Source organism: Strix uralensis, chromosome 16 (genome assembly GCF_047716275.1).
Source record: "Strix uralensis isolate ZFMK-TIS-50842 chromosome 16, bStrUra1, whole genome shotgun sequence".
Lineage (NCBI taxonomy): Eukaryota > Metazoa > Chordata > Aves > Strigiformes > Strigidae > Strix > Strix uralensis.
Genome location: NC_133987.1, coordinates 14,450,206 through 14,474,232, shown reverse-complemented (window position 1 = coordinate 14,474,232; position 24,027 = coordinate 14,450,206). Strand labels below are relative to the sequence as shown.

The following is a 24,027-nucleotide window of genomic DNA, read 5'->3' as shown; positions in this document are numbered from 1 at the left end:
TACATCTTACGTTCATCAAAAGATTTCTGGCTGTTAATACAAATACCAGTAAGAAAGTGTTTTATAAAAGCTGACTTCCAAAAACTTTATTAAAAGGTTAAAGAATAATATACCTTTAAGTTGTGATTTATGTTGCAGAGGAAGAGGCCTTATAGGACTTAATTTCCTACACCTTAACACAAAAAAAAAAAAGGAAAAAAAAAAACCAAACCCACACAACTCCTTTTTGAAAAAGATACAAAAATTCCTCTAGGGCTTTTGTAAAATGAACATGGTAAGAAAAGAATTTGAAAGAGTAGTTTCTCATGTATCTCAACTATAATGGCCTAAAGAATACTGTAATTAAGTTACTGGCACAAACATCAGATACTAACAAGTGTTTTCTGTGGAGCTTATGCCTAAAACGAGTCTTATTTCTAAATTCAGGCTTATCAAAAAAAAAAAATCCAACAGATGTCTATGTCTTGATAAAAATTTAGTGGTTTAGAAAACACTATAAAGGTACCAAATCTCCAAATACTAAAAAAAAAAAAAGCATGAATCTTGAGAATTAATTGATATAAAGAACGTACTGCAAGAATATGGAGAATCTATACACAGAAATTGGGTTAGATGACTTCCAGAGATGCCTTCTGACCTGAATTATCCTATTATCTTACTATTAGGAGGTGCAAGATCACCATTAATTGTAATCATATATATCCTAAATGAAGTAAGAAAAATGAGAACTATTACTCATAGAAGTGGAAGTTGAACTATCTCTGAAAAATACCGTAATGAGGAATAATGTGATAAACCTAACTGCTTGTCATGAAAGACAAACACCATATGCATGATAAACTCAAAACTATTCTCATGATAGCTTCACAACATAGACTGTGTTCAAATCTAAATTATGAAAGGGGGGCTCTATCTTAGCACTGATATCACATCCAGATGGCTTTGTGGATAATAAATATGAAGAAGTTGTTTATCCTATGAAATAACATAACTCACTTTTTATAAAATATTTTTGGAACTTGTGACATGTCACCAACTAACTAAGCTGGAAAAAAAAAATCATTGAATATGGGAATATTCAAATTAGTTTTCACAAGCAGGGACAAGAGATATTTTCTCCTCTCTCTAAGAAGCTGCTTAAGGTAAGTGATGCAATCGTTTCAAGATGCATAGCACATCATTTCACCCATCATAGAAGTGCTATGGCTCTGAATGAAGTGTTATAAAACAGATTAATATAAAATGCCAAATCTGAAAGCAATGTGGTTTAAATAACACAGACACTGGATAAAAGGAGGCAGATTAGGTTACAGAACGTACAGTAAACAGAAGATACATAAAAATGTAAAATATAGTCAAAATTCTCATCCCCTATTTCCCTACACAGCACATTATCGTTTTTTTCTAGCTGCTTTTCTTGCTACAAAGCTTGTCCTTTGTAAAATGCTTTCCTCCAACATTTCTGAATATAGTCTAAGAATATGCAATCTGAGATTATCCAATTTCACAGTCAACTCCAATAAATTTCTTTGCCTAACAATAGGATGTAATAGCATGCCATGCAGAAAAAAAGAATCTCAATTAAAAAACTTTTGCATTGCCAAGAAGCCACTGGCACAATATGTCCATGCCATCTGAGAAATGCTCGTTGACGAAGGGAAAAAAAAAAAAAAGAAAAAAAGAAAAACAACAAAAAACAGCTTACAAAATTATACTAGAAAGTCTATTCAGTGTATTCTAACAGAAGGCTAGGAAATAGGTTGAATGCTGAGACTGCTCCTTTTGAAACAATATCATAACTGTTACCAAAGTATTATCTGTTATCAAAATATTCAAATACTTCACATGGAAGAGTGAAATTACCACTACTTGAAACTAAAATGACTTAAGAATTTTTCCATTTTTCAAAGAGAACTTCAGAAATTGAGGAAAATTTCTCTATGTAAGCTAGCATTTTGTCTAGGAGATCAGAGACTCTGGAGAGTCTAGACCAGCTGAATAAATCAATTTTGCAGATATCCAGAAGTAATCATTTCAACACTGACTGATATGTCACTGAAATTTGTGTCCTCAAAGCCTTCAGGAAGATATTTACGTCAAATTCTTCAGAAGAGCTTTGGGCACATACATAAATATCAGTTCTCATAATCTGAAGCATATTTGTTCATTAAATTACAACACTCAGATTGGTACTGAATAATTTTCTTTGCCTTAAGATGTTCAGAATATTACAGTTGAGGAAATTTTTCTAGTCTAGTCATGTGATCAATTGTTTTCAAGGTAAACAGTGAGATTTCACTATTAAAAAATATCTGAAACTTTTTTTTGAGTGAGTTTCCTCTCACTCACCTAGTATTATGCAGCACTTACAAAGCTTTTCCAAAACTTTTGTTATTTCAAACTCTTCAAATTATTCAGCTTGCCCAAATTCCTGGCTTAAAACATTATTTATTTAAAAATCTTTTTACTTTTATTATTGCAGCAGCATCACCTACAGTGTACAAAGTGAACCAACAAAAGAATTTAGAAGAAAAACCTATATTCCAAAATAACTGTATGCAAATTTCTTATGTGCTAGAAAATGAGTTGCAATGAATCATTAAAAAAATGCATCCAAAGTCCAAAATAACCTGCGATACAAGAATTTGTTGTACCTAAGCAGCTCTCAACACTGGTTTTGTCATGTGACAAGGTAAACTGACTTTCAGAAGAACAATCAACAAAATATACCCAGTCTCCACAGCAATAAGAGAAATGAAACAAACTTATTTAAAAATAACAAGTCGGGCAAGTGAGCATCTCTTTAGATCTTGTTATAAAAGCTCCTTATCTATTCTTTAAAAAGGTATGTGCATGACAAATATCTGATTCACCCATATGTCACTGCAAATTCTAAAACTGTGGGGGAAGTGAGTCAAAGAAATATGAATATACAATTCCTATAACCTGAAACATGAATATTAAATGAAGTATTTGCATTGTCTCAATTGCCCTACATCACATGAATGTCAAACCCACTTATGCATATCTCTCCCTCCCTCAAAGTGAGTAGTTTGTTTTGATGTGTCATCAAAAGCAGAATTAGTAACTTAATACTTTTTTTTTTTTAAGAAAGCTTTCTATTTATCACTTTAAGATACTAGTTTTGCTATGCAATAAGAAGCTTATAGGAATCTCAGCTGTGGTACTTCATGACTGACACTAAGCACTCTGCCTGCACATGCAGAAAACAAACACTCCTCTCTGTGATAAGGCACAGATTACTAATCTTATTTAACATTTGGGATAGGTTTGTTGTTTGCTATACATGTGAATCATCCCTAAGATCTTAGGCATCATAGGTTACTCTAGAGATTATTTAGAATTGTAAGAAGAAAATAATCACACTATTACAGCAGCATTTACCTTCAAAAGCCTTTCTTAAGCTAAATTACATTTAGACAAGGGTTAAAATTCTTTTCCTTCACAATACCTGTGGCACAAAGTCGATCTGGAGGCACGTTACTACTGGGGCCAATATTGTTTAACACCTTCATTAACGACCTGGATGCTGGGACAGAATGCACCCTCAGCAAGTTCACTGACACTACAAAACTGGGGAGCAGTTGATAAACCAGATGATTGTGCTGCCATTCAGAGGGACCTGAACAGGCTGGACTCAGACAAATCCCTTTAAGTTCCACAAGGAGAAATGCAAAGTCCTGCATCCGGGGAGGAATAGCCCTAGGCACCCATATATGCTGTGGGCTGAAAAACAGCTCTGCGGAGGAAGAACTGGGAGTCCTGGTGGAAAACAGGCTGACCACAAGCCAGCAATGCACCCTTTGCAGCAAGAAAGCCAACAGCATCTTACACCACATTAGGAAGAGCATTGCCAATGCATCACTGCCAACAACACTGCCCAGAGGGGCTGGGAAGCCTCCCATCTGTGGAGATAGTCAAAACCTGACTGGAAACAGTCCTGAAAAACCTGTTTCAGCTGACCTTCCTAGAGCTAGGGGGAAGCAGTTGTACCACTTCAGAAATTGCTACTGTTGATACTGTTTGGCAACAACTGTTGCTTATGATACAGTTGTTGATAAAGTGGTCAGCCATGAAAACCTGACAACAGGACAAAACATCAGCCCAAGGAAAAGAAATTAATGCTTAAATAATCAGATGGAAGGAAGACAGATCGGATGAAAATGTCACTGAAGAGGATGGATAATCCATTCTTTACTGCTTACACATGTGAGGATACATACAGAAGGGTATCTGTGTCAGCAGCAGCTGACACTGACATATTCTATATTACTGAAAGCAATAAATATAGACACAAATATTCCTACTCAATTTAACTGACACTAGGACCACTCAGCACAACTTTTACTGACTGAAGTAAGAACTTGCTGGGAGGAGAGGGGTCCCCATACTAATCTCAGTATGGAACTAAATCAGACATCTACCAGAGGAATACTGTGGAGTAATATTAAAATGAAACAGTCTCCAAAACAAGCTCTCACTGGCTCCAGGTATGAGAGCTAGAACAATCTATCTTGTGTATTTTTGGAAAAAAAAAAAACAAAAAACACCTTATATTTTACACATCCACTATTAGAATGAGCATTTCATTATTCTAGGACAGGAACATCAGTCAGTTCACCATAAACATTGACACACTTGATACAGTGTTTCTGTTCCCTCCTTGCCCTCTATATCAGATATGAGGTTTGGAAACTACTGTTTGCAGACAGTGCTAGGTACTTCAACATCATTAAGAATATCATATAGCCAACAGAAAGAAAAAAACAAGGACCTCAATATTGTGATTTGTTCCAGATTGGGCAGACAGCTATACCAATAATCTCCCAAATATCAAGTAAAACAAAAATTAATTAAAAAAAAAAAAAGGGGGGGGGGGGTGAGGAGGGTCTTCTTACATTTACCTGTCACATACATGTATTCCTTTGTATCCAGTCTCATTATCTAACTGTCGCTACTTTCATGGCTTATATTTCTTAATATTAGTCTAATTACTTTTTAAAATTAAATTTGCTTTTGTCATAAGTTCAGCTCACTGATATCCTTTCCTCTGGAGCTATAACAGTGGTTTTACTAATATTTTAAACTCTCACTTACTGTTTAACACTTAACAAAACAAAACCCACAAACCCACTGAATTTGTCAGAAAATCTTCCAAAGTTTTTTGTCAGCTTAAATTCAGCTAAAGGCCATGGGATTTTTCATCCTAAATCACTTATGTTCTTCTGAAAACTAAACTACTTGAAAACTACTTTTTCTTCTTTGAAGAATTTTTCATTCCCTTGTCCCACTGCTGTTACCTTTTATGACAATTTCAGTGCTTCTTACCGTGCCAAGGCTTGGACTTTTGTGGCATGTCGTTCTTCCTGTTCTGCTACTTTCCTTCTCCAGTTGTCCATTTCCTGCCTTAGCGCTGCTGAATGCTCCATCTCTCCATCAAGTAGATTTCTCAGAGATCTGGAAGAAGGCAGCAGGCTCTGTTAGAACACTGCCAACACTACCTAGTAATTAAAGAATACTCTACAAATCACAGAGTAGGTTGCCTGAATGATACCATTAATGTCATCCTAAAATTTCATTATTTAATGTAATAAATTCACCTGAATTGATTATACAACGATATGAAAAGCTACAAGGAAAAAGGACCCAATCAAAACAGTTGGGCTTACTATTAATTTGTATTACAAACTCATCAACATGTCCAAAGCACAACTGTTATGGTATCTACCATACCTCCATGCAGAAAGAATTTATTATAGAAAACATCTTATAATCTGGTGTCAGTGCTTCAGTGCAAGTCCATACATCTCAGGAATAATCTATAAGCAATATATTTACTAACAAGAGCAGGAGACAGTTAGGGGTCTTGTCTCTACTGAGAGCACTGCCGTAGACCTCTGTGTAAAACCTTTGATAGCAAGGGTCAGCATGATGCATAATGGTAAACCCCAAAACATCCTGGTCCTTCTGCCAAAAAATGCAAAGCTAAATGGGGCAATAACTTGCAATTATGGGAGCAGGGAGGATAAGAGGCAGGAAAATGGGATCAGTTAGTAGTCAAAACATGAAAAAACCCACTCACACCAAATTAAAATATCTGTAGAAAAATGTAAATTAACAAAATAGCCCTACTACAGCATAATAAACAGTATGCCTTGAATATATTTGTATTTTCATTCATCTAATGATGTGTTCCAATAGACTAAATAAATACAATGTAGGTTTGTCAGCATTTTAAATAAGCAACTTATCATTTTTACATTTACATCATCATTTTTCCCCAAGTGAACATGAAGACACTCACAAATGACAGCCACTTTCAGCGCAACATTGTTAGCCATCCTACATCATTTCTGCACTGGAAGTGGAAAAAAGGAAATTTTCTGAATATTTGTACAATGACAAACTTCTAGTCATTTGGAAAGCTGTTTTAAGAGACTTTAAGAATCATTTGGTTATAAGTTTTGGTTCTGAAAAAACTACAGCTGGCAAAAGCTCCCAAGATACAAAGAGTTATATGTGATTCAAATTCAAATGAAAAATTTGACCTGCAACATTACTCTTTAGTATCAACAGCTGAATATTGAAGCGTTGAGCTTACCTTTCACAGAAAAATAATATATAGATCAAAAAGAGTACAAAAAGGTTATGCATAACTTTATACAAAGGACAGTTTGTATTAGAGAACAATTTTTTTAAATTATAGTGCCTCTTGACTAGAAAAAGAAAACTACCTATTCTGTTCTTCCAGTTCATCCTTTCTATTCATCATGGCCACAATAGCTTGACGAAGTTCATCTAAAGAGAAGGGACAAAAAAAGATTAATTTGTGTGTGTATTTTTGCTCATTTCAAATCTAAAAGTCATGTACATAGTGGCACTAATTCAGCATCATACTTAAGATGATGCCAACATCATTTGCTATTCAGCAAAGCACAAAAAATGCTCTTAATCTCATCACTAATTTAAGCAATCTTTCAAAAATGGTATTATTTAACACAGTATCAGAACTATTGAACAAATCAGATTAGTCTGCATCTGGTTTTAATACAACTGTTTACAAGTTTGCCTGTGGCTGCAGCTGTTTTGTTTTAATCGCATAAGTACGGGACTACACCTTTTCACTACATGCATATTAATGAGATACACTGTTATTTGTTTAACTTCTTCAAATTGCTTGTTTTCCTTGCTAGAAATTCTGACACAGGAAATATAACTATTACACTGAGGCCAGAGCAGAGATAGTGTCATTGCTTCTTCATGGCATTTCTTCTCAAGCTCAGTCTTAAAGACTAGCTTAAAGACGATGGGATTTCTGAATCTTGCAATCTCCTATGAAAACCTTTTTATTTCCTACAAATACCTTAAAAATACTTTCTGTAATTACATTGAGAATAAAAATTATTTTTAAAAAATTATGACAAATGTAGAATTTTTATAGACTTCTTTCGGATTAGGTTTAACAGTGATACCAGAGTAGCTGAATACCATACAGAAAAGCATCAGCTCAAAGCACTGCCTCACCTGGAGTCCTTCTGCTATTATAAAGGTCTTACCATATAACTGTACAGCTGTACTATTACTATTTACTATAACTTTACAGAAAAATATTAGGACTTAATCACCTAATCTAAAACAGATTCTGACTTCCAGATCTTGCATGAATACATGAAATACAACAGATCTTCAAAGATTTGAATGGCTTCTAACAAACATCAGAATGGATACATGTCCTAAACCAGATTATTGTTTTTCAATTTCATTAACAATTTCACATATGTTAATCAATAATTTCATGAGAGCTTCTGCAGGGACACAATTATGTTAAAATATCCCTCCCAACAATTAACTGAAATGCACCTTCATTTATACATAATAAATCAGCCAATTCTGTTCCTCAAATATTCAAAGCAGATGTCAGCAAATTCCTTGTGCTTTTACTGAAAACATGCTGTCAGAACTGGTATTACTTAATTTCTCCAAGTAAGCGAAGCCATTGGGCAACTTTTTTCCCCTTTACATTCAGTTCACTGATTTACCTGATTCTTTCTTAATATTTTCTATAGTTACAGAAATTTTGGCCAGTTCACAAAAAACTTAACATTGTCCTGTGGACCAGATTAAGTCTGCCAAACTAGTAGTGGCCAAAATGTGAAATTTTTTACTATGTCAATCAAATGTATCAGTCACTGCAGACACCACACTTCCAGTCTGGCACTGGCAATCTGCTGGATTCGGCAGGGTTCTCCTATCACTTGAAATCAGCCAATCCAATTTCTTCATGCTAGATTTTTTCCAAAAAATTTCTGCTTCTTTGCCCATGCAGAAAGTAGACGATTACTTTCCTACCCATTCCACATTACAGCTTGAGAACTAACTGACATTAGCAAGAAACATTTCAGTAGGTCATTAGAGGCATTTTGCATTCCATTAATTCAGCACAGAAAGAATAATTATTTTTCTACAGTAACTTAGCATCTTTATATGAGTTCTCTATACAGCTATCAAAAAAAAAAAAAAATCCAAATCTTGTAGAAAAGCCAAAAGTGAAATTTGTGGGTATTAAATACTAACACACATTAAAAAAGACTTCTACTTTCTCCCTTGATAATATTACTCACATTCAAAACCAAAGCTGTGATTACATGGCTACTTTAATCAGTCTTCCTAAGGCTGTGCTTTCAGCAAAAACGACGTTCCAGCTTACCTTACCCATCGTTGCTACCACCTCCCTTGTTCTGGCACTGGTATTTCTACACACACAGTGTCTTACCTCAAAATTGCTTTCAATTTTTTTTTCTGCTGGGCTACTTTTCAGACAAGCACTTGCTAAGTGATCTTACTGTTGAGTTTAATACTGTTACTGGCACAAGGCACACAGCAGAACGCGGTCAGGGCGGAACAGAACACCTTTTTAGTCAATAAGGATGAGGAATAAAAGGTGGAATACCATTTTTGGCAAGAATAAAGTTCATATTGCATTGAAGTGACCAGGTAACCACTGCAATTTACATAGCAATTGTAGAAAAACTTAGAATGGAAAGATTATATATGACAAAATTTGCTGTCCTCCATTATTTTCATTACTATTTTTCAAAATATGGTTTGTTGGTGGGGTTTTTGGCAGTAGAAAATTGGTGGGTTGTAACTCTTGAAAAAAATAATATATAGTGTCGTGAAAATGGACCACAATCCATCAGCCTATCTGTGAAATAAAAAAATTGTTCTACGGATGAGAAAAAAAGAATAATGCAGGAAGTGTTCAAGCCTTGGACAAGTGCACAACACAAGTAAAAAACATCCATAGTAAGCTTTCAGTACAGTAACACTCCAACAAAATAAAGATCTTTAAGTATAAAGTTGAATTCAGAATCCTCCTCAAGAAAGCATCAAGCCAATGGTATTTTAAATATTTCAAGAGTGCCATTAAAATATGATAATGCGCAATCTGAGTTAGTTGCTATTATTTCTCTGGCTCTGAATAAAGCCATTGCTACTCAGACAAGTTATTGTAGTGCTGGCTCTACACATGCTGGGGTGACTACTCTAATTGCCTGTATGCATACTCAGTCTGTTTAAATATGTACTGATTTATTAACATTTAAACAGTTGAAGCTATTCTAAGTTGTCTTCATTTTTCCAATTTTACCAGCCTATTCAAATTGTAACCTTAACTGGACTAATAACTTAATCTTCTTTCTCTTATTCCACCCAGAATCTTCTGCATGAGTCAAGAGTTGAAATTCCATCTTCTCTCACTCCCCTCTCCAACACACACATAAGTAAGCAGAGCATGAAAGCAACATTCTGTTAAAGACCATGGTTTGCATAAAAGAAGAAAAAAGCCTTTTGCAATAGAAGATGTTAAAATGCTTTTTATTTCCATTTGCCTCATTTTTTCTGAGAGTTATGGAATTGACAATACTGTGGAGACACAGCAAAGCAGAAACTCCAAATTTCATTATTACTTATAGGACAAAAATCAATGCTTAATTTAGGACCATGAAAGCAAACACACTTCATACTCAGTACTTCTTGCTAATTTAGTTCAACTACGGATAGCAGTGGAGATGTGGAAGAAAGCATCAACACAAACAACTAATGTGCAGTAAGAGCCCAGGGCTCCAAGAAGGCTTATACAGCCTGTGCTTACCCTAACAGCAGTATTGCTTCATTGCCATACCTATGTTATTTCTTCTTGAAGTGATGAGTATTAAGGAGGCACATTTTCTATCAATTACTCAGAACAAACACAAGAACTATATAGTTTATAATTAACACTTCTTTAAACTCTCCATCCACAGTATATATAAAGGAGTCAAACATTACAAAATTACACTAGTGTAATTCAATAAATAAAAAGTTACCAAGAAAAAAAAGTCAGAAACTTTAATTTCATGATCTTCTGATGCAAGTAACTCAATAGAACTAAAAGGACACTGTCCTATTTAATTCAGGCATAACATTCAAAACTTTCAAAAATCATGATTTCTTACTCTCACATATGCTTCTTGAAAAATTTTAGCAGCATGTCAGAACAGTCAGCTGAATGCAAACAAAGTAAATCCAGTATCATACAGTGCGGCAGGTTCACTTCAAATCTGCCAGAACATCCACAGTTCATAAGCTTTTGTTCATAAGTTTTTGTGTTAGGTTTTCCTCTGAGATCAGTGTATGATCATAACCTAATTTTTTCAGCAGATTTATGTCTCATTTATTGTGTGGGTTAGAAAAAGGAATAAATAAAGTTTAAAAAATCGGGGTTGTAGCAGCAACCATAAATTTGGCATTTTCTGACTTCTGGACTTTGCAACCTCAATCTTTCTCCCCCTCTTTTTTTTTTTTTTTTTTTTTAAATAAAACAGTGGGAGTATGGCCAAGTATATGCAGTTCAGAAAACTGTTTGATGCTAGAGTTCATGACCTACTTCTGAACTGCTTTGTGCTTGATATGTCATTTACATTCTGGAAAATAACATTAATGGGAAGATATACACTACTGTTATTAAGGATCAGCATTCAACACCAACATATCTAAAATTCAAGTGATAATCAGAGTTTCATAAAGACAGATATAATAACAAGTGAAGTCTTTCCAATTATGTAATCTTAAGAGATATTTTTGCAACGAGTTCTTAAAAAAAACATTCCCATGTGTAAACCAGTAATTCCAAACCAGGTCTTTATCAGTAAAAAAAAAACAACATAAAAATCCAGGAATGTGCTAATTACATTTTTCATATTAAATCTCACTTTTTAAAGTGTTTTTTTGGTCTTCTGAAAAACCAACAAAAATTATCTTTTGTTGTTTAAATTAATCTGTAGTGCCTAATTACTAATAAAACAAATATTTGCTCTAAAACGTTTTTTAATTCACTTGCATACTACACGCAAAATCTAGCTTCTATAAAGCTTTCATAAGGTCACATTCAGAGCATGAAATATATAGAAAAGTGCCATGCTTTAAGAAACACCTGTCAATGTCCCATCAACCTCCAGAAAAGTCATAAGTTTCATATGCTGTTTAGCCAAGGATTGGTTAAGTATGATTTGCAATCACCTGTTATGAAGAATAAGCTGTAAGTGAAATCATCTCTCAGTGTACACAAGGTCATGCAGCACTCCTCTGCAATCCTGCAGATAGAATATCAGGGTGGGCTGGGAGCAGTCTACAGGAATTATTTTTTTATTTTCCTGAGTGCAAATTTACACAGATATTTTCAGAGACAAATAAAACTTCCAGCAGACTAGTTACATCTTAAATCAGAAGTCTGACCTTTAAAGACATGCTCCCTAAGCTGACTGCAAGAACATTGGCTATTAAGGCTCCAAAATCTTGTAAATATTATTCTGTCATGTCCCTATTAATAGGGCAAATTTTAGTAGGAAACAATTAGACAATAAAGTGTTGGCCTTCTACTGTATAGAAGGGTCCTGACCAAAAAAATATTCCGTAAGATGAACTGCAGCTTCTCCTCAGTGACGAAATTTATACACCCTCTTTCCACAGCTGTGCTTTCAGAGAAGTCACAAGAATTTAGTACCTGTCAGTGACCAGTGGCAACCAAGTTACAGAACAGGTCAGAAGCTATTTAGAGGACAGAGGAAGTACAAAAGCACACACCTTATTTACTCACACAGCCAGGATAAAAATATAATATGTAGGTTTGGTTATTCAGTAGAGTTCTTCAGTGATCATGAAAAACTGGTGGCTTTCTCAAGAATATATGAAAAAATATGGAATAATGTACAATGCTACAACCTTTGTGGTTAAGCCCAGCTTTAAAAACTGAAGAAAATTATAGTGGAGAAACTACGTTCCCAACTATTTACTAAAAATAGCACTATAATCAAAGAACCTTGTAAAGAAGGACACAAGTAGCATCCTTCTAAAATGAAAATTTTGGAACTTCCTTTTTTTCCACCACAAAAACAAAATGGGGAGACTTGTGCTGGTAGGACATATTTTTTCCGGTGTAAAATAATGCTGAAAATATAATCTTCCAATGACAATAATTGGAGCAAACTTGTTTGTGATTCAAATACGCCAAGATAAACACAATCTTTTAAAAACTGGAAAATGAATAATGGAATAGGCACATAAATATAAAACTTCTGACAAACTTAACTCTTATAAAATTGGTAATAAGACATAACGATATGTAAAGAAGGGCAAGTTTTCAAATGATGTCTAACATACACAGTGAAACCCTATGGATTAGGATTTCTCTTGAGCAGTATTAGTATTCTTTTGAGACATATCTACTGCTAAGTTAACCTATACCTTACAAATGCATGGGACAAATTCAGGAAAATCATTTAAAATGGCAGAAATTTTAAATTGTAGCTTTTCATAACACAATTTTCTAGCCTGCATATCAAAAGAACCAAGAAACTGTTAGTACTATACTATTAAATTGGAAGGAAGCAGGAAAAGAATAGATTTGAAAAAAAAATTCATTTCAGGCTTTGTCTTCAGAAATAAGAAGCACAAAAATCCAGTCACTGGAGATCTCACAGCTTTTCTCACTGCACTATTGCATTCCATTTTTCTTGTCTGATGTGTCAGAATTAGTTGCTATGCAACCAAGCTATGAGCCTCACCATTTAATAATTCTGCTGCTAATTGCAATAGAGAAAAAGAGCTTCAGTGTCTGGCTTTGTCGTAGCACTGAATTCCTCCTGTGCAGACGATCTACAACCAATAACAATGAACTCGAAAAAAGCATTTTTATTTAATGTATCTGGGATCAGCTATTATAAAGGTATTAACTTATATGTATAGTCAGCTGAATTTATATTATAATGATAATTACATTATTTACTAAGTGTTCTTTTGGCTTTATAGATTGTTTTGACATGCTTCCACCCTTTCTTCCACCAAAACCTTCTCTGAAATGGGAAATTAATGATAGTGTGTATGCCTCTGTTGATCCTGTGGTTCATTTCATTTACAAATTGCTAAGTATCAAGAATTGAAAATCTCAAGATTTACTTTCTATTGTAGAGCTGTCTTAACTACACATACCAACTAACTGAGCAACTGAAGGAGACCAATTGCGGCCCCTGCTGGTACCTAATACACCTATGAAAGAAATTTAGAGTGCAATAAAATCAGTTTCCCATTAAAATTCTATTACTGAAAAATAAAATAAAAATGTAAGAACAAAAGGATATCATACTAATAACATGAGCAGAGAATATCCAGTGACCAAAGTACTACAGTAACTATCAACAGTAACTCCATCTACACCTTCAATTATGTCACTTAAAAAGTCTCAAACTAGTTTCCAACTTCATAGAGTACTTTGTAAAATGGGATTTTTCAGCTTTGTAAAGTTCAGCCAGCAGACCCATGCCAGAGCCTGAAATAGTACCCAGCAAAAATGCATGCTCTACCTCCTTTAACATATGTTGAACACAGATATCATTTGAACATGACATTAGAATATCTTAAGGGTTCATCCATTTTGATAATTTCCTAAATCGATTTCAGAAAGGAATCTTGGCTGCATCACTTTTAACTTCCCAAATTTCGTAATTTGGAATTTTTACATACTTAAATTTATAAAAAGAAACAGACAAACACACACCCCAGAGCCATATACACCTGTTCAGTTACAAAACTTTTTGTACGGTGAGGAAAATAAATCCATACTGGCTTACACGTTTAGACCACTAGTCAGTTTAAGAACTAGGTCTTTGTTCTACAAGTTTATGCGAAGAAAAAAAGATTAAAGATAGGGTAAACAAACTGCCTGTACTTCTACTAATCTATTTCTACAGCAAAGGCTATTTTATCTTGTCCAGCTCAACTCTTAACACTGCTGTAAATATGACTGTCCTCCACCTTAATCTTAACTAAAGTTTTTGCTTATGAAAGCCCATATTTATGTTTGGAGCAGACTTCCATATCAAAACCACAGACTGAGTATACATAGAAAGAGTTCCAGGTTTGTTTGGGTTTTTTCCCTACTAGGCATTAATGAAAGCAGACAAAATAAGTAAGATCACATCAGAACCAACCAGTAGTGTTATCGGAGCTTGCAGGGATTTAAAGATGTTAATCAGATTAAATCATTATCGTTCATTTAACTACTCAAGCCACATCTTGGGTAAAAGATGACATCAGATTCTCTGTGGAAAGAGAAGCTAATGTCATACCAGTTGCAATGAACTATAACCTGGGATCTGCAAATTCAAAAATCATTTTAGAGCAGTCATTTCTAACATGGCCAGCGTATCAGAAATGAAGTGCTGTATGCCTCTATAAACAGATCTTACTGAAATAAAAATAGAAATGAAGAGTTATAGGACTATAAATGTTAATTCCATCAATCTAGATACATCAAGGAAGTACTTACTAATTGTCATGGATTCTGGCACAGTGGCTGAAGGCAACATAGTGCTTAACGTATTCACTTGAGCTGGAGGATTGACTTCCACTCTAGTCATAAAAGTACAATATCATCAACAAATGAAAACAAAATCCTGAATTTAAAACTTAAGAAAAAAACATTCCAGAAACTAGCATTGTCATATTTCACCCATATTCAATCACCTTATATTTAATTAGCCTTTAAAGTTCCTGTTGTGAGTCTGATTTAAGAATACACACAAGAAGATCCAAATCAACAGGCCATGGAGAATACGGTAAAAAATAACATAAAAACAAGCATAAAACCTGTTTTCAACAGCAGGAGGCTAAGTTCGCCTGTTACTCGACATGACTATGTGACTTCAAGATAATTAGGAAAAGTTCAATCTATGCAATAAAGGAAGTGTAGGCTTTTGCATTTGTCTTTCCAAATATGTGCAGAAGTACCCTGATGAACAGTTTGTTTTCCCAGTACTGAGTAGCTATGCATTAGGTAACAATAAGTTGGCAGCTACAGGGTGAAGATTTTTTTTCTTTTAAGGAAAACATATTTGACACATTACCTGTAAGGAAGATCAGATCTTCTTGGAACCAGTTCCACAGCACGAACATGTTCATGCCCCTCTCCATTCTCCAAGTTATCTAAAGTAGAATGCATAAGCGTTAGATTTCTTCAGTTAACAGTACTTAAAAAATAAAATAAAAACCAGAAGGAAAGTAGTTACATTTTTTTAACTAGAAATACTGATCTTTACTAAAGCTTTTAAACACTTCGAATTCTTTCTCCAAGGTTGGCTTTTGCACATTCACCCTGAATGCCAGCAGAACCCTTAGAAACACAGCCATCAGTTTAGAAAAAACTATTGCACAGTTCCTAAATTATAATTTAGATGTACTTTTACATTGATATCAATATTGCAAAGCTATGAAGAAACTTCTTACTGAAGTTATTTTTGCAAGCCCCAGGATTTCAACCACCATATGGCATCTGATACTCATTACAAATCTGTTTGTGACTTGCAGGAAAAGAATTTGTGGTTAGTCCCCAGTACGAGAAACCTTGCAAAGACACCAGTCCTTTATGCATTCCCAACAGAGAACCATGGCTTTTCTCTGGCTCCTTATGCCTATCCAAACATCAGGAATCACACAGATATTTTTTTTAAAAGCATGGATAATATGCATCTGTCCACAGATCTACAACTGTCAGGATCAAAACATACACATCACTGGGCCTGCCATTAAGGTAGTTCAGGTGGAAATAAACGAAAATCACATTTTATTGATCTTTTCTGCATTTCACTATGTAAGGGTTACAAAGTTATCATAGAACAACCCTAAAATCACGAGTTAAAGTATCATGGAATTGAAAAGCAGGAATTCTAGAAAAAAAGTTAATGGGAATTAGAGTTATGACAGAATGACCATGGAGGAGAAAGTTCATTTTTTAAAGTGTAGAGTTTACTGAAGCTCAGTTCCTAAAATGCATACTCCATATTTGTTCCAAGCAACTGAATTTTGACTCAGGCTTTCTCATCTCTAGATACATGGAGATATGATATGCTCTGACACATCCCTAAAGCACTGCAACAGACTAAAACTGAAAACACTGATATTAACATATAACACTATAGATTATGCCGTAATCCACGTCAAATATATATATGTCTTGTTATTGATCTGCATTAAGACCTATAAACGAAAATATTGGGTTAAACTATATACTTTAAAAGAGCTCATTAAGCATGTTTTAGCAAAAATGTTGTCATAATAATACTGAGCTTGCCAGTTACTGGGCTGAACTGCCCTCAGAAAAAGCTAACCCACGTTCCCTCTGATATCATTCATCTAACATAAGTGCAACTTCCGAAGTCAAGCAAACAACCGCCTAAGGCAGCTTTTGATCTCATCAATTTGTCATTATGGCTGGGGAGAGGGTGAGCGTACCCATGTATATCACTCTCCCTAACTGATTGACATTTGGGTTGCATGTTGGGCCTTTTAATGAAGACTGCCTGCACACTCTGGCAGTTCAGGACTGTTCAGAAGGGCCCAGTGACAGGCTGGAAATTTGAAATCAGGAAATCAGAGAGCAGAATCTGCACTGCTGTTTCCTATAACTGATGAAGGTTCCTTTCACTAGCCCCATACTGTATCATTCTGGCTTGCATGTTGGACCATAGGGTCTACCACAAAAACAAAGAGGGGCAGGAGAAGAACTTAAAATATCTGTAAACTGTGCCAGAAGGGATCTGAATGGGTCTGTTGATCATCTCTAGCAGTCTGAGCATTGTCTTCAATGTCTAAGATGAAGCAAGATGAAACAAGGGTCTTTAGTATCTCCTTAATAAAAGTAAGCCCATGTTACATTTTTTGTTGCTCTCTCTGGTCATCTGTCTCCAGTACCAAGTCTTGGCTTGGTCTCCTGACTTTTGATTTCAGCTACAATCCCCTGGCTCTAGCTCCAGAGGCCTTGTGATGTTTGACTGGTTACTATCTCCCACAGCTCAACTGCGAGATCCCATTCCACACACCCCCTCATAAACAGGAACATTTACTTGTACTCTAGATTTCAATCTCTTGCAGTCAGCAAACACTTATAAATCTATGGACTTTTTCTAACAGTTTCTGTATAAAATTTAAGAGAACACTATGCCACAAACTACATAATGTTTTCTAAATCCATTTCTTCATAAATTGAAAAATGAGATAGCACAAGAAAAAAAAATGAAAATGCGCTTTCTAATTTTTTTTGAACCACTGGCATTTCTTAAGAGGTACGTGCCTTAAAATACACCAGAGGGCAGTACAGCATTATTTTACAATTCACATTATTTTTATCACCAAACTTACAGAACTGAGTTACACTTTTTCACAGGTCTTCAATTAACGGTCCACTTAAACTCTTGGCACATATAACGTATATGCAAAAAATATGAACTATGTTATAATTAAAGCATTATTTGAATGCCACTGAGAAGTTTTTAAGTGGTCACTGAAATGAGAATACATACCCAAAGTTTTTATAAAAGCAATGTTTCATTAACAGCTAGCAAAATATTAACTCGGGGAGGTGGAAGTTTTTTTGTTTGTTTTTGGTACCAATACATTACCATGGCCTGCAGTGACAGGACAAGGGGCAACAGTTTTAAACAGAAAGAGGTTAGATTGGATATAAGGAATAAATTTTTTTATGATGAGGGTGGTCAGGCACTGGAATAGATTGCCCAGAGACGTTGTGGATGGGATGCCCCTCCCTGGAAGGTCAGGTTGGTCGGGGCTTTGAGCAACCTGATCCAGTGAAAGATGTCCCAGCCCATGGCAGAGGGGGTGGACTAGATGATCTTTGAAGGTCCCTCCCAACCCAATCCATTCTATGATTCCCATAACCTTTTCCAAAGAAGTATTTCCTAGCCAATCATTCCTCATCCTGTATATAAACAGACAACAGCTTCTATTGAACTGCATCCAATATTTGATACTTTCTCCAATCTGTCAAGATTAATTTGAATTCCAATTCTCAAACACAGTTGCAGCTTCTTCCAGCTTAGTGATATCTAGAGAACAAATAAGGATACTTTCTATTCAACCATCCTAAACATTAATACCATACAAAACCACAGCTTAATCCCAACAAAACTCTGGTTTATTTTGACACTGATAAATCCTCCTCAACTAAATATCTACTCAGATGGAGAATTCTGATTCAGATCTAGAATAAATTTTAATTGAACCTCCCATCCCAGTTATGCAGTATCTCCGATGTCCTTACAATCCCATTATTTCTTGACATGGTCTCATGTTAGAAATTCTGTTATAAAGTTTGCTGGAATTCAGCAGATTAAAATACCTACCTGTTTGGGAGTAAGAGCCAACAGCACTGACTGGAAATAGAACATCGGAGTCATCATTCAGGACCTGTAGAGGAGTCCAACTGCATATCTGAGAATTGCATGTGCCTATTTCATGAGGCCTAGATTTAAAACAAACAAAACAACCTATTCATAACAGTCAATATGCATGCTCACAATGCTTGTATTTCTTTCGGAGATATCACTACCAGAGATATCACTGCCAGAAAAAACTTTTATTTCAATCTGCCTGCCAATTTCTTGGTTCAGACATACATAAATTCATTAAAGATGAGACCATTCCAAAGCAGATGACACAAGCAGTACTTCCCTGTTTTTCTCCAAAAGGATTTCTGCATCAGAAATGAAGAGGGCATATTAATATCTAAAATTAGTCTTTTTCTCTCAGTTTTGTCTTAACTATCTAAACTGACAGTAACAGGCTTACTCTTTAAAATATGAGGTTTTACTATGAAGCCAAAAGAGAGTTGATATCATACTAAGGAAACTTCAAATAGGCCAAAATTATAGCCTGGCTATATCATGCAACAACTTCAACAACTGAGAATCTGAAGGAGAACAATTCTGATATCTCAAAATTTTAGGTTTCAGTGGAACTCAGAAGCAAAATACCATCACCACAGTGGTCCAAATGATTTAAAAAAATGGGAGGGACGACACACCTATAGTTCAGTTAGTTACATAAATTTGCCAGTACCCACCAAGGAAGGTGGCAGGGGGGGAAGCATGGAAAATTGACCACTGATTCCTGTAACATCACTTACTTTTCAGAAGCTTCAGTTTCACCTTCTGTGCATTTATTTTCTAATGTTTTTCCATATAGCTCATCCTCATCTGCATCTTCATCATCAATGCTTTTCACATCTAGTTTCTGGTATTCATACTCTCCGTTCATGAATACTGAATTGCTCTTCCACGAATTGTTACTTTCACTGCCGTTCAAATTTTTTCCAAGAGTGCTTTCAGATGAGGGTAATACAAAAACTGAAGATCTGTCTACACTCTCCTCTGAACTTTCTCCTGTAATTAGTGTCTTTGTGGCATCTCCTAAATTTTGATCATCTTCCTCTTCATCAAATGAGATAATATTTGTTACTCTCTTCTTCTTTTTTCGATCTTTTTTATATTTCAAATCTAGTAGCAACATAAAGGTTTACATAGTTTAGAAAAGAGAATCAATGTAATACACTTGTTTTTCTCTTAAAAGAGTTCATGTACTAAATGAGTTCAGTAAAGAAACACACACTTAGATCTACATGGCATTTCATTATCTTTCCATACACATGAGCTTTAAATCTTTAACTACCATCTTTATTTTACATGCCTTACATAATTCAGATTTTAGAAGATATAATGGAGGTGCATTCATAACAGTATTCAACTGGAACTGGAAAAAAAATGTTCAACAAACTTATACAATGAAATTTGGCATAAAAAGTAAGCCTGCCCATCACTTTCTTCCATGGAATATGGTTAGTGTAGTGTATATTGCACAGTATGTCTGCACAACAGAGAAAACATGAAACACTTCTGGGGAGAAAAAATTAAAAAGAACAAACTCACAACACAAACAAAATACACAACTTGCAATCAAATGAAACTAGGTTTGTCTATATTCTGGAAACTGAGCAGTCAGTTTTCAGAAAAAGAAATTCAACTTGTTCCCTCCCTCAGCTAATTAGCTCTTGGTCTAGAAATACACTGAAATCCTCTCTCATTACATCACATCTTTGCTGTGACAGCGCTTATTTTTAAATTATTACCTATTCACAATGATTCCAATATGCACATGAAGCTAAACGATCTTGCAAAGTTGAAGCACTTCAAGAAATATCAGAAATTTACTCACCAAGACAACTCACACTGGGACTAAACTGTTTTGCTTAATTCAAGTCCAGCTGTTATATATCCACAAAACACATTAACATACTTTTAAGAGTAAGAGGATGTTAAAACCCATTCTGGATGCAAATACAATTCCAGCAAAGAACATAGACTTTAATGAAAACATCTGACTTGCTCTAACATTCAACATATAATGGCATTTGAACAAACCCAATTTTTTTTAAGTGACATTTTATTGTAAGTTGTACCTTACTGTACTGTATACACATGTACTGTACACATAATATGCATTATGTTGTAGAGTTATGTGCAGCATATGGTCAATTATTCTGTTATTTCATCTTGCAAGCCAATTCTGTACTAACAAAGTTATCCCAAGTCAAGTATCGCCTACTATTTTAATCTCATTTAAAGTGCTAAACAACAAAAGCTTTACCACAAGCTTGTTTTGAAAACTGTGTTTTGAGACAAAGTCTATTTTAAATGCCAATAAAAAAAAGACTTTATCTCAACTTCTATTCCAGATTGCATTCACATGTGGGTTTTTTTCCTTTTTGTCACAACCAAAACAATTTAAAGCCTAAACTCAAACCTTCTTTCTTAATTGAAAAACACATATATCTATCCCAGAGTCTTCCTGCAGTTTTGTACCTTTACAAAGCAAAACATTCTTTCAGCTCAACTTCTGGAAATAACAATGATAAAATATTCCTTTGCTATTTTTGGAACGGAAAATGTATAATGAATATCACATTTTGCTTGATTATTTTCAGGTTAGAAGAGATTAAGACTTTGGGTCTTTGTTAGTAATGAACATCCTACAAACTGTTTGCAACACTAACACATTTAAAGGTAAAAAGAGTGTATGAGTTAATTTTTATTTGTGGTAATTACCTCTTCACATAGGAATTCAGACTGTAAACATGGGTGCTGCTTGAAGAACATTACAAAGATTTTTATCTGATCTATATAACAACAGATATATGGCAGTGTGTTTCTGACTGATAAAAGTGCCAAAAGAAAACATACTAAAAGTGAAAAATCATTACATCAGAAACTGCAAGGCATAATCTTATGAATAAGAAATTGAAATTCAGGTTCAAGCAAAGCACTAAGACAGTTTAGCTTCCCTCTCACAGTGATACAAGAAAGCTAAAATACTCATTTATCATCCAGTATTCACACCAGTATTTTAAAAATTTTCATAATTTTTATTTCACACTCAACTAGTTTGTATGTGGTGAACTTATTTTTAAGGGGTTTGTTCCATCATAGCGCATTAAATTTAATTGAAAAATTATTTAAACACACATGAATATTTCATAAGTTTCTGAATGACACTAACATTGCAAAAATGCTTACCTGAATTTACATTCTTTGAGAGAACAGGAAGTGGGTCAGTATCTTGATCAGGTTTTATTAGAATCGAGACACCAGATGATGCAGTTATCTCTCTAAGAAGGCTGCTAACACCCTGAGTGGATTCTTTCAATAATGAGGTTACATTTTGCGTTGATTCCTTTAACAAATCAGACACAGTGGGTGTGCATTTGCTCTGTCCATTTAAATCCTTATTATCAATGTTGATTGCAAAGAGAATGGAGTTCAGACCTTCAGATGAAAGAAAGGGGAAAAAAAGACCAAAAACCCACGATATACTTCATACAAGAGTTACGAAGATACAACCTAAGGATTAACAAAGCTATGACATGTAAAACATTTTTCCCAAAAAATTTCCCACAGTTCTCCATGCATGAATTCTTATCCTTTCATGTACCATTCATTCTTTTTTAGATGATATTCAAGCTGATGCAATCAGTTCTGAATTTATCTTGATGGCTGTTCAGCTGCACATTAAATAAGCAGTAAGTACTGTGAACTCATTTATTTATAACCTTTTATTTAAAACCATTTCACTGCAACTTTAATATTTGTCGGTTCCTATATTTTATTTAACAAAAACTCCTGGGAACCCTATCTTGCGGAATGAAGCATGTGACCATATATCTGAGAAAAGGGGTGTAAAAGGTTATAATACATCACTTCTGTGGTCAGACTCTAGAAAAGTAAGTTATCTGTTGCCATTCCTTACTCTTACTCCCCCTTCATGTATCTACCTATAATTTGGGTCTTACTATAAAAGTCTATCATTGCTCTTCTCTAGTCAGGAATAACCCATTTTGTTTTCTCTAAATTGCGCTAGTTTTTAAAAAATGTTAGCCTTGTCTGATGGTTCGAAAATTTATGTGAAAGACTTTTGAACTGTAGGAAGGCCACATTCACTGTTTTAATAGTTCATCAATTCAGAGCATAAATTGGCATAATAGCTTGACTACTCACCCTGAATGTTCATCTGACACACATTCTCCACATAAGCAAAGACTCTGTTAGAGAAACTCCTCGCAACCAGAAATTGATATAACATCCCAAAACAAAATAGTTTTCCAAGAACGGTAGCATTTAAGAGAAAGTCTTACCAGCTGCCATCGTAGGGATCATACTAGAACGTTCTTCATCCATCAAAAAAGACCAGTCTTCATAGAAGACACTATAATTTGAAAGGGAAAAAAGAATACAGTCTTAAATTAACATATATTCCACTTCTAAAAGACATGAAAACTCTGAAAAGTAAGTATGCATACACCAATGGATCAAATCATATGTCACAGTAACTCCCTGAAGACTTGAAATATATAGAACTGCCTGAACAGTTATCAAATAATTGCTAAATAGTATTTTGTCTTCAGTTTAGCTCTGCATTTTTTAATGGGAAAAAGCCACTCGGGGCAAGGAGGTTCATACTACATTAGCAGTCACAACATTTCTCTACACCTATTGCTATAGTGCAAATTTAAGCTTTTGAATAGCTATAGTTGCCCATAATTACTAAGCCATTTTATAAAAGATTAGAATGCATGAATACAAACAAAAAGATCCACTTCATCTTGAGCAACCTGGTCTAGTAGAAGGTGTCCCTCCATGGCAGGGGGGTTGGACTAGATGATCTTTAAGGCCCCTTCCAACCCAAACCATTCTATGATTCTGTGATTCAATGACCTGTTTCAATATCCAAAACCACATCAATTACCCTACATAGGTAGGGTCAACTAGGAATTTGGATGTAATTTAAAAAAAAAAAAAAAAAATGTTAACATGAATTTCACTGCGAACATATGAATTTAATTGTTCTAAACCTAGTTCTTTTTAGTAGTAGAATGCTGTATTTTTACTATCAGCCTTCACTTAACTAAACATAAAAACAGATAGCAAGAAAACCCTCAATCTATATTAAAAAATGTTGAGAGGAATTTAAAACTTTCCTAACCAGAAAAGAATTGGGAATGTAAACTGATTCTGTAAATCCCATCTGACTTCGGATAACATTTAAATCTTAAATATTCTGGAATAAACC

General features: G+C 34.7%; 1 protein-coding gene across 16 annotated transcripts in view; it reads right to left on the bottom strand.

Annotated features, from left to right (window-relative positions):
* SNX29 (sorting nexin 29) overlaps positions 1 to 24,027 on the bottom strand; it is a 146,658-nt gene that overhangs the window by 104,178 nt on the left and 18,453 nt on the right. For all 16 annotated transcript variants that reach the window (XR_012631213.1, XR_012631214.1, XR_012631215.1 and 13 more), the window contains 8 exons: positions 23,093 to 23,163; positions 21,978 to 22,226; positions 19,535 to 19,904; positions 18,753 to 18,871; positions 15,462 to 15,540; positions 14,885 to 14,967; positions 6,756 to 6,819; positions 5,350 to 5,478 (listed from right to left, as the gene is read on the bottom strand). Coding sequence is in view for 13 of the 16 variants with exons in the window: in XM_074886483.1 (XP_074742584.1) it covers positions 5,350 to 5,478; positions 6,756 to 6,819; positions 14,885 to 14,967; positions 15,462 to 15,540; positions 18,753 to 18,871; positions 19,535 to 19,904; positions 21,978 to 22,226; positions 23,093 to 23,163 (1,164 nt within the window). In the remaining 3 variants the exon portion in view is untranslated. The remainder of the gene's footprint in view (positions 1 to 5,349; positions 5,479 to 6,755; positions 6,820 to 14,884; positions 14,968 to 15,461; positions 15,541 to 18,752; positions 18,872 to 19,534; positions 19,905 to 21,977; positions 22,227 to 23,092; positions 23,164 to 24,027) is intronic.